We start from the raw sequence: 11,458 nt of genomic DNA, 5'->3' as shown, positions 1-11,458 counted from the left end.
GCATGCGCCACCAGGGTCGCCTTATTTTTTGTATTTTTAGTAGAGATGGGGTTTCATCATGTTGGCCAGGCTGATCTAGAACTCCTGACCTCAAGTGATCTGTCCGCCTCAGCCTTCCAAAGTGCTGAGATTACAGGTGTGAGCCATCGCAACAGGTCTGAGACTCTGTCTCAAAACAACAACAAGAATGTATCAATATTCACCCATCAATTGTAACAAATATATTACACTACTGCAACATGTTAATAATAGGGGAAACTGCAGAGTGGGCGTGGTAAATGGGCGCTTTTACCTCCCTCATCATACTTTCCACTCAGTTTTTCTGTAAACCAAAGACTGCTCTAAAAAAATCTATTAGTTTTGTAAAATTCCTTGGCTCCCCTCCAAAAAGTGTACATATGACATGATCTCATTTACATAAAATGCAACAACAAGCAAAACAAATTCATGCAATAGACGTTGGGGTCATGGGTACCCTTGAGAAAGGAACACAACGGGACTTCTTGGGTGCTCATGATGTCTCTTTATTAGAGCTGGTTATATGTGTGTTTGTTACGTTTGCAAAAGTTCATCAAGCTACACATGATCAAGCTATACATGACATATGCATTTTTCTATTTATTTAGGTATTTTCGAGACAGAATCTCACTCTGTCACCCAGGCTGGAGTGCAGTCGTGCAATCTTGGCTCACTGTAACCTCTGCCTCCCGGATTCAAGCAATTGTCATGCCTCAGCTTCCTGAGTAGCTGGAATTATAGGTGTGCGCCACCACGCCCAGCTAATTTTTTTTTTGTATTTTTAGTAGAGATGAGGTTTCACTATGTTGGCCAGGCTGGTCTTGAACTCCTGGCCTCACTCAAGTGATCCTCCCACCTCGGCCTCTCAAAGTGCTGGAATTATAGGCGTGAGTCACCGGGCCCAGCTGACATATGCACTTTTCTATATTGTACCCTGTAATTTAATTTTTTTAAGTTTTAAGAAAACATTAAAAATAAAAAGATAAATAGTCTCTCACACAGGAGAATTTCAAATAGTTTATGGAGATAATCCTCCTCAAGGAGAAGGAGCATAACCCCCCACTCATTCGGTGTGGGCTGTGCATAGTGACTTCCTTCCAAAGGGTACAGCATGGAAAGGGAGGAAAGGAGTAACTTTACAGTGAAGAGACCTGACACGCACTACCTCAGCCAGGTGATCAACGTCAACATCAACACCTGTAAGTCATACTGATAGGATGTAACCTTGATATGATGTGACAAGAATGGCACCTTACCTCCAAGGTCTTCCTACCAACAAACCATAACCCCAGGCTTACCATGAGAAAAACATCAGGCACATTCCAATAGTGGGCATCCTACAAAATATCCAACCAGTACTCCTGAAAATTATCAAGGTCATCAAAAACAAGGATATCCTGAGAAACTGTCACAGCCAAGAGGAGTCCAAAGAGACACGATGACTAAATGTCATGTGATATCCAGTGGGTCCTGGAACAGGAAAAGGACATTAGGTAAAACCCAAGGGAATCTAAGTAAACCATGGACTTTAGTTAATTAGAGAGACAGACAGAGAGAAAGAAAAAGTCCATTTTCTATACAACTGAGCCTAACCTCAAACCCTAACCCTTTTCATTGAGCCATCCGAACCCAATGGAGATACAGACAGGAAACAACCTTCCTCTTCTCCCATTCATGGTCTTCCAAAATGCTCTGTTCCTCTACTGGATTCCCCAACCATGTGCCTTGGCATCTTCACAGGTTGATCCCACAGTTTTCTCATTTTCAGGAATAAAAGCCCACTCACGTCTAAATCAAAACTTCCCTCTCACATCCATGCTGGGCACGGTGGCTCACACCTGTAATACCGGCACTTTGGGAGGCCAAGGCAGAAGGATTGCTTGGGCCCAGAAGTTCAAGACCAACCTGGGCAACATGGTGAGACCTCCTCTCTACAAAAAAATGTTTAAAACTAAAAAATTAGCCAGGCATGGTGCACACACCTGTGACTGTGATCCCAGCTACTCAGAAGGCTGAGGCAAGACGATTGTTTGAGCTCAGGAGGTCTAGGCTGCAGTGAGCCATGACTGTGGCACAGAACCCCAGCCTGGGTGACAGAGCAAGCCTCTGTATCTTCAAAAAAAAAAAGATAGAAAACTTCCTTTTCACATCCAATTTAAGGCTTGCCCTCATCCTCCTCTTAGACCTGACTGAGATCTGGGTCCATATTAAAGACTCCTTTAGTATAACAAACACCATATATCTGCACGTAAGTCCATGAATAGCTGACATTTCTCATATCTACTTTCTCTTGATTTATTGATTGATAGGTATACTTTTTAAAATGTTATGGGTACATAGTAGGTGTATATATTTACGGGGTACATGAAATGTTTTGATCCAGGCATGCAATGTGAAATAAGCACATCATAGAGAATGGGGTATCCATCCCCTCAAGCAAGGGTAAACCTTTGAGTTACAAACAATCCAATTATACTTTTTAAAGGTGTACTTTTTTTTTTTTTGAGACTGAGTCTCGCTCGGTCGCCCAGGCTGGAGTGCAGTGGCACGATCTCGGCTCACTGCAGCCTCCACCTCCTGGGTTCAAGCGATGTTCCTGCCTCAGCCTCCCGAGTAACTGGAATTACAGGCATGCGCCACCACGCCCGGCTAATTTTTGTATTTTTAGTAGAGATGGGGTTTCACCAGGTTGGCCAGGCTGATCTCAAACACCTGACCTCAGGTGATCCGCCCACCTCGGCCTCTCAAAGTGCTGGGATTACAGATGTGAGCCACCGCGCCTGGCCTAAAGGTGTACCTTTTTTAACAGAATCATTCAAAAGGAGGTTGCAGGGATCTTGACACTTCCACACTGCAGCATTAATCTCCTAAGAATAAGGATACACTCCCACATACCATGACACTCTGTTCACACCTAAAAAAATTAACATTTATTCCAGAATATCATCTAATCTCCAGTCCATGCTCACATGTCCCCAATTGTCCCCAAAATGCCTTTTGTAAATTTAAAAATTTTTTTTTGGTTAAATGCCGCATCCAATCAAGGTTCACATATTGCATTTGGTTATGTCTCTTAGTCTTTTTGCATGAGGGAGGCCTCTCTTTAGTATGCAAAATCCTTATCATCTCTTCTTTGCCACTTGGGGACTTGGGCTGAAAATCAGGAGTGGCTGGAACATGCCCATTTACTGTCTGGTTTTGCAGGTTGTTGGAGGATATACAGAAGAACATCCTTCTGGAGAGGGGCCGTGAGCCTGGTTGGTCTAGACTGAGTGCCCTGGCAGAGCTCTTCCTCATGTGTGCATGGGAAAGAAGCCCAGATCAGTCCAAAGGCCTAACTCCCACTCCCAGACCCTACCCTACTCTTCAGAGAAATAGGCTCCCTACCCTGAACCCTGAAGAAAGCTGTACCTTCATCCCCAGGGACCCAGCACCCCTTCTGGCCTATCCCCAAAGAGTCACCGTGGGCGTTGGGTAGTAGGTGGAGCTGAGGGATCATGGCCCAAGATCAAGGGTTGATCCTTCCAACTTTGTTCAGTGATCCAGCTTTGATATTAGGCGACCAGGACAACCAGGCCAATCCGATAGGGGATGGTGTTTATAAAAAGGCCACTCACATAGAGCCAGAAACTCCAGACCAGCCACTACAACTCTGCTAATCTCAAGCACTTGCCTCTACAGGTACCTTTCTTGGGACCAGTTTCCAATCTCTGGGATCCCCAGTTATAGAACTTGGAAGCTAGTGGAGACAGAAAGATGGGGAGCCTGGGCTAGGTGTAGGGGGCCTGGGTTCCAGGTTTTGCTACTCAGCTCTTGACTTGTGTTTCCCCATTTTAAATGAGCAGTTTGGACTAAGCCATTTTTAAGGAGAGAGATGGGGAGGGCTTCCCCCTTAGCACAAGGGCAGCCCTGGCCCTGGCTGCAGCCCAACCTCAACCTCTAAGACGGTGAGAGGATGGGGACTCATCCCTGGAGGAGATGCCCTTCCTGGTATTGATAAAGAGTGCCCTGGGAAGGGGGCATCACAGGCTATTTGAATCAGCCCTGGGACCTTGGCTTCCTCAGTGTCACTGGGTAGGGGGAGCTCCCGGTCCCCTGGGTGTGTAGAAGGTATCAGCAGAAAGCCAGCACTGGCAGGGACCCTTTGGCACAATGCCCAGCATGCATGCTGTGCCAGGGGCTGACAAGGGTGCTGTCCTTGGCTTCCCCGTTTTGGGGTGGTCACTTGCCTCTACTCCAGCTCCAGAAGCAGAAACTAACTGAGAGGATGGGTGGAGGAGAGATCCAGGGTTCAGGCTGGGAATCTTGAGGCTTCTTGCCAGTTCTCAGATTCTGTGACGCTCAAAGGGTGAGCTCTGGGGGCACAGGACACATGGTAGATGAATCTTAGTCTTTCTGGTATCCAGTTGGGAGCCAAGCACAGAACACACATCAGTGTTTATCAAATGACTGAGGAAATGAATGAATGAATGTCTCCATCTCAACCCTCAGCCTGGTCCCTCCTTCCTTTTTCCCTGTAGTTGGTACAGATGGCATTGTCCCAGTCTGTTCCCTTCTCGGCCACAGAGCTTCTCCTGGCCTCTGCCATCTTCTGCCTGGTATTCTGGGTGCTCAGGGGTTCGAGGCCTCGGGTCCCCAAAGGCCTGAAAAGTCCACCAGAGCCATGGGGCTGGCCCCTGCTCGGGCATGTGCTGACCCTGGGGAAGAACCCGCACCTGGCACTGTCAAGGATGAGCCAGCTCTACGGAGACGTGCTGCAGATCCGCATTGGCTCCACACCCGTGCTGGTGCTGAGCGGCCTGGATACCATCCGGCAGGCCCTGGTGCGGCAGGGCGACGATTTCAAGGGCCGGCCTGATCTCTACAGCTTCACCTTCATCACTGATGGCCAGAGCATGTCCTTCAGCCCAGACTCTGGACCGGTGTGGGCTGCCCGCCGGCGCCTGGCCCAGAATGCCCTCAACACCTTCTCCATCGCCTCTGACCCAGCCTCCTCATCCTCCTGCTACCTGGAGGAGCATGTGAGCAAGGAGGCTGAGGCCCTGATCAGCAGGTTGCAGGAGCTGATGGCAGGGCCTGGGCACTTCGACCCTTACAATCAAGTGGTGGTGTCAGTGGCCAACGTCATCGGTGCCATGTGCTTTGGACAGCACTTCCCCAAGCGCAGTGATGAGATGCTCAGCCTTGTGAAGAACAGTCATGAGTTCGTGGAGAGTGCCTCCTCCGGGAACCCCGTGGACTTCTTCCCTATCCTTCGCTACCTGCCCAACCCTGCCCTGCAGAGGTTCAAGGCCTTCAACCAGAGGTTCCGGCGGTTCCTGCAGAAAACAGTCCAGGAACACTATCAGGACTTTGACAAGGTGAGCCCGGGGTGCAGGTGGCGAGGGACACCTTGCAGGGCCTGGGTACAGCCCCTCCCTCCCAGCTCTAGCATGCTCACACAGCTGCTGTGTTGCCAAGGCCTAGGAAGGCTCTGGATACCTCAGACCAGCTGTGTAACCTGGAGTCAACTCTTCCCCTTCTCTGGGCTTCAGTTTCCTCATCCTTGAAGCCCCCTTCTCAGGGCTCCTCAAAGCCCCCAAGAAAAAAGTCCTGGAAATGGGGCCCTAGCAGAGCCCTGCAATGTGGGGGGCCGATGAGTGAGAAAGCTTTCATTCTGCAGAAACCTGAATCCCAACAGAGGCTAATCCCCAGTTCTGGTGCCACGTTGCTTCCCTGTGTTCACACTAACCTTTTCCTCCTTTGAAATTGGACCCCTGGGGTTACTGGGAATAAGGGTCAATGGGGCATAAAATGACACTTTACGTCATACCCAGGGCTGCTACCAGCTCCTGCTGCGAGCTGCAGCCCCCTGCCTAGAGACCAAGTGGGAGGAGTAGCCCCCAGGGACAGGCGAGGGGTGTGGAGCAATGTTCAGCCTTTGACCTTGGAAGTGCCAGGGGTACCTCTAAGCTTGTGCTCCCTCAGAACAGTGTCCAGGACATCACGGGTGCCCTGTTCAAGCACAGCGAGAAGGGGCCTAGAGCCAGCGGCAACCTCATCCCCCAGGAGAAGATTGTCAACCTTGTCAATGACATCTTCGGAGCAGGTAGGAGCCAGAACCCTGCCCCTCCATCCAACAATGCCTGCTGTTCACCCACAGTCTTGCCCAGTCCCTCAGTCCATCAAACAACCCGCCAACCCTACACCAGATGGTACAACATACTGAGACATGCCCTAGGATCAGGGTTTGAGCCTGGGCTGTGCCACCAATTCCCAGTGGAGACACAGCAAAGTCCTTCTCCTCCCCTAGGCTTCAGTTTCCCCATCTGAACAATAAAGTGTTCTCTGGCCTGTAAGTCTAGGCCCCTGTAATTCTGGCAGCTAATTCTGAAACCTGTATCTCAAGTTTATGTTGAAAAGACCCAGCCTCTGTCCTCAGGAAACTCACAGGCTAGGGCGAGAGAAAGCTAATGCTGGGTACACACATAGTAGATAATTGGGAAATGACGGTTTCCTTGTTTCTGTCTTCCTTCCTTCCTCACCTTACCCTACACGGTCCAGGATTTGACACAATTGCAACAGCCATCTCCTGGAGCCTCATGTACCTTGTGACCAAGCCCGAGATACAGAGGAAGATCCAGAAGGAGCTGGGTATATGGGGGCCCCCAACCCTATGGCTAGGAGAAGCCTTGAGACCCAGTTTGTGTGTTCAGTCTACAAACACCTGTTATGTGCCTACTGTGTGCAAGCCCTGGGAACACAGTAGTGCCTGCCCTTGCCTAGAAGATGTGGGAGGTTAGTGGGGTCGCAGACTTGTGAATAGACAATCTTACATAGAGTGACTTGGGGTATAAGAGGGGACAATTCATGGGGCAGTTAGGGCAGCCCATGAGTTCTGCTTGTCCTCTGTGTTCTACAGATGCTGTGATTGGCAGGGGGCGGCGACCCCGGCTCTCTGACAGACCCCAGCTGCCCTACTTGGAGGCCTTCATCCTGGAGACCTTCCGACACTCCTCCTTCGTCCCCTTCACCATCCCCCATAGGTGAGGGCTGCTGGTTCTGCCCTCCCACCTCTGAAGTCCTTGCCATATTTTCTCTTCCTGGCTTCTCAGCCCTGGCCTTGGCTCAGCATCTCCTTCCCGACCTCATTCCACACAGATCCCAGCCTCAGTCTGCCCCCATCCAGTCCAAACATAATCTAACCCCCAGCTCTCAGGAGAAAGTTCCACTTGTGATCTCAGCGCTCATTCCCTTCTGCTCATATTCCCTCCCTCCCAGTGCCCTCTGTGCCAGCCAGGTCGGCCTCAGCCTCACAAGCATGACCCTACTGGCCTCCAATTTTGGTAACGCTGAACCTTCTGCCTGGAATGCCTTCTAGTCTCTTCTCTGACCACCAGAATCCTACCCTTGCTCAAAGTCAATGCCGATGCGAGCTTCCTCTCCCCAGAAGCCTTTTGACTCATCCAGCTGGCACAGCTTCACTCCTGATGTCTTATAGGACTTACAGCCATCAGCACTTGGTCATGCCCCGGAATTTTAACAATGTCAAGAGAGTTAGTGAGCATTTACGTCTGCCCAAATGTTGTTCCAGTTATTCCTAGAGTAAGAGGCCTGAATCCCCAGCCAGGCTAGAAACTCCCCAGGGCTGACCCAGGCTGCCTGCTGCTTTTTTCTTCTTTTTTAATAGAAAATAGAAAAACATTTATCTGAAATTGCCTGTTTCTTGGCTCCAGAGAACAGCCAAGTGCACAGCCAGACACAAAGAGAAGTTTAGTAAATACTTGCTGAAGTTAAAGAACAGGAGGCAAGGAAGAAGGAGGATGACTCTACCCCTTCCCTGTTCCTCCCCTCTCCTCCCAGTGTAGGGATGGAGATGGCAGTGGGCAGGCTATCAGGATGGGGTGGAGGCAGGAACAACACACAGCCCAGCTTTCCAGTCCTGAGTCTCACAGTGCCCTCTTCCCTCAGCACAACAAGGGACACAACACTGAATGGCTTCTACATCCCCAGGGAATGCTGTGTCTTCATAAACCAGTGGCAGGTCAACCACGACCCGTGAGTACACACCCCTCACAGAAAAATGTGTGCAGTTTCAGCAGTCAGGAAGGCTGTTCGTCCCCGCTAGGAACCGTTTATATAATGAAAGGAGGGAGCCTCAGTTGCTATATAGTCTGCTGTAAGTGACAATATTTACAAAAGTTTCACAAACTTTAGTGCACAGGAATCAACCAGGATGGCCAGGCGCGGTGGCTCATGCCTGTAATCCCAGCACTTTGGGAGGCCGAGGCACACAGATCACTTGAGGTCAGGAGTTCGAGACCAGCCTGTCACTACTGAAAATAAAAAAAAAAGAAAAAGATTAGCCGGACATGGTGGTGTGCCTATAATCCCAGCTACTCCAGAGACTGAGGCAGGAGAATCGCTTGAACTCTGGAAGCAGAGGTTGCAGTGAGCCGAGATCGTGCCACTGCACTCCAGCCTGGGTGACACAGTGAGACCCTGCTTCAAAAAAAAAAAAAAAAAATCAACCAAGATGTTTGTAACAGCTGATGGTTCCCCTAGGATTCTACTGTGGTGTCTAAGGGGGGGTGCCTCGGCGATTCTGATGTGAATGGCCCAGAGATCTCTCTTTGGAAAGCCTCACTTTGGTGTGTGGGTAGGGGGACCATATAATTTACCATCTACACTGGGACACTTGAGTGTGAAAACGCTATCAATGTTTATGCTAGTCATCATTACTCCAAAACAATAAACATAAGCCAGGACATACTGTTGAGGCCCTTTGGGAGGCATATTTTCAGTAGGATGAAGAGACATATGTTTTTCTTTCTTTCTTTCTTTCTTTTTCTTTTCTTTTTTTTTTTTTTTTTGCTTTTTTTTAACTTTAATTTTTAAATAGAGGCAAGGTCTCCATATGTTGTCCAGGCTGGTTTTGAACTCCTGGGCTCAAGGGATCTTCCTTCCTCAGCCTCCCAAAGTACTAGGGTTACAGATGTGAGCCACCAAAACCAGCCTGTTTTTCTTCTTTAAATTCCTTTTAGATAAAGCATTATTTAAAGTAAATTAATATTAAAAGGCACTATCTTTAAGGCTGGTCATTTTAGAGAGAGCTTTGTAAAAGAAATAAGCATCAGGCCAGGTGTGGTGACTCATGCCTCTAACCCCAGCACTTTGGGAGTCCAAGGAAGGTGGATCGCTTGAGCTCATGAGTCTGAGATCCCTGAAACCCTATCTCTGCAAAAAAAAAAAAAAAAGAAGAAAAAAAAAAACACAAAAATTAGCCGGATGTGGTGCCAGTAGTCCCAGCTACACGGGAGGCTCAGGTGGGAGGATGGCTTGAGCTGGTGAGGCAGAGACTGCAGTGACCTAAGATGGCACCACTGTACTCCAGCCTGGGTTATAGGAGCCAGAGTTTGTCTAAAAACAAAAAAGAAAGAAAGAAAAAGGAAAAAAGAAATAAGCATCAAAGTTCAGTTTGGTTCCTTCCCACTTACCCTTCATTGCTTTCAACATGTCCTCACACTTGTGATCTCAACAGAAGTCTCCCTTCCCCAGGCCCCTCCTCCCAGGGCCTCCCCAGCCCTGAAGTCCTATCTCCTCTGTTCCTCTTGCAGGCAGCTGTGGGGGGACCCATCTGAGTTCCGGCCCGAGCGGTTCCTCACCGCGGAAGGCACCAGCATTAACAAGCCCTTGAGTGAGAAGATAATGCTGTTTGGCCTGGGCAAGCGCCGATGCATCGGGGAGGTCCTGGGCAAGTGGGAGGTCTTCCTCTTCCTGGCCATCCTGCTACAGCAACTGGAGTTCAGCGTGCCGCCGGGCGTGAAAGTCGACCTGACTCCCATCTACGGGCTGACCATGAAGCACGCCCGCTGTGAACACTTCCAGGCGCGGCTGCGCTTCTCCATCAAGTGAAGAAGACGCCACCATGCTGAGGCCAGGGAGCGAGTGGGGGCCAACCACGGGGACTCAGCCCTTGTTTCTCCTCCTTTCTTTTTTAAAAAATAGCAGCTTTAGCCAAGTGCAGGGCCTGTAATCCCAGCATTTTGAGAGGCCAAGGTTGGAGGATCATTTGAGCCCAGGAGTTGGAAGGCAGCCTGGGCAACATAGTGGGACCCTGTCTCTATTAAAAAAAAAAAAAATTAGTCAAGAGCCTGAGTGACATAGCAAGACCATGTCTCAAAAAATGTATGTGTGTGTGTATATAATTCTTATACCATATAATTCACCTTCTTTTTTTTTTTTTTTTCCGAGACAGAGTCTCACTCTGTCGCCCAGGCTGGAGTACAGTGGCGTGATCTCAGCTCACTGCAACCTCCACCTCCCAGGTTCAAGTGATCCTCCCACTTCAGCCTCCCGAGTACCTGGGATTACAAGCATGAGCCACTATGCCTGGCTGATTTTTGTAGTTTTAGTAGAGATGGGGTTTCACCATGTTGGCCAGGGTGGTCTCGAACTCCTGACCCCAAGTTATCCACCTGCCTTGGCTTCCCAAAGTCCTGGGATTACAGGTGTGAGCCACCACATCCAGCCTAATTCATATTCTTAAAGTGTCAAATGACTTCTAGTGTAGAATTGTGCAACCATCACCAGAATTAATTTTATTGTTGTTATTATTTTTGAGATGGAGTCTCGCTCTGTTGCCAGGCTGGAGTGCAGTGGCGCGATCTCAGCTCACTGCAACCTCCGCTTCCCATGTTCAAGCGATTCTCCTGCCTCAGCCTCCCAAGTAGCTGGGACTACAGGTGTGTGCCACCATGGCCAGCTAATTTTTGTATTTTTAGTAGAGATGAGGTTTCACCATGTTGGCCAGGATGGTCTCCATCTCTTGACCTCGTGATCCACCCGCCTCAGTCTCCCAAAGTGCTGGGATTAACAGGAGTGAACCACCGTGCCCAGCCTTTTTTTTGTTTTTTGAGACGGAGTCTTCCTCTGTCTCCTAGGTGACAAGTGATCTGCCCGCCTCGACCTCTCTCAAAGTGCTGGAATTACAGGTGTGAGCCACCACGCCTGGCCCACAATTAATTTTAGAACATTTTCATCACCCCTAAAAGAAACCCTGCACCCATTAGCAGTCCCTCCACGTTTCCCCCTAGCCTTCCTCCCCTGCCTCACCAGCCCTGGCAACTACTAATCTACTTTCTGTGTCTATGGATTTGCCTTCTCTAAACATTTCATATAAATGGAATTACACAATGAGTGGTCTTTTGTTACTGGCTTCTTTCACCTAGCACAATGTTTTCAAGGCTCATGTGTGTTGTGGCGTGTGTCAGTAAGCCCTTGGTGCTTGAGTCCTGAGACCGGGTCTAGGTCTGTGCTCTCTTCAGTCATTGATAGGCACCTCCTTCACTCCTCTCTCTTCTCTCCTTTCATGTTGTTTGACCAAAGTTTTTGAACAATTGAAGGGAACAAGGAGAAAGGGATCCAGTCTCAGGGGCCAAAACCCAGTTGGGTGGATGGG

At 49.2% G+C, this 11,458-nt stretch overlaps 1 protein-coding gene across 1 annotated transcript; it reads left to right on the top strand.

The window, feature by feature from the left end:
* The first annotated feature begins 3,651 nt into the window (after positions 1–3,651).
* LOC105530834 (cytochrome P450 1A2) lies at positions 3,652–9,947 on the top strand. The gene is made up of 7 exons (XM_011968524.1): positions 3,652–3,699; positions 4,539–5,378; positions 5,986–6,106; positions 6,562–6,651; positions 6,920–7,043; positions 7,969–8,055; positions 9,615–9,947. The coding sequence occupies exons 2-7, from the start codon at positions 4,548–4,550 to the stop codon at positions 9,910–9,912; spliced, it is 1,551 nt and encodes a 516-aa protein (XP_011823914.1). The 5' UTR covers positions 3,652–3,699; positions 4,539–4,547; the 3' UTR covers positions 9,913–9,947.
* Positions 9,948–11,458: the final 1,511 nt, after the last annotated feature.

The sequence above is a fragment of the Mandrillus leucophaeus genome, unplaced genomic scaffold (assembly GCF_000951045.1).
Source record: "Mandrillus leucophaeus isolate KB7577 unplaced genomic scaffold, Mleu.le_1.0 Scaffold848, whole genome shotgun sequence".
NCBI classification, from domain to species: Eukaryota; Metazoa; Chordata; class Mammalia; order Primates; family Cercopithecidae; genus Mandrillus; species Mandrillus leucophaeus.
Note: the sequence above shows the minus strand (reverse complement) of the source record. Positions and strands in the feature narration are given on the sequence as shown.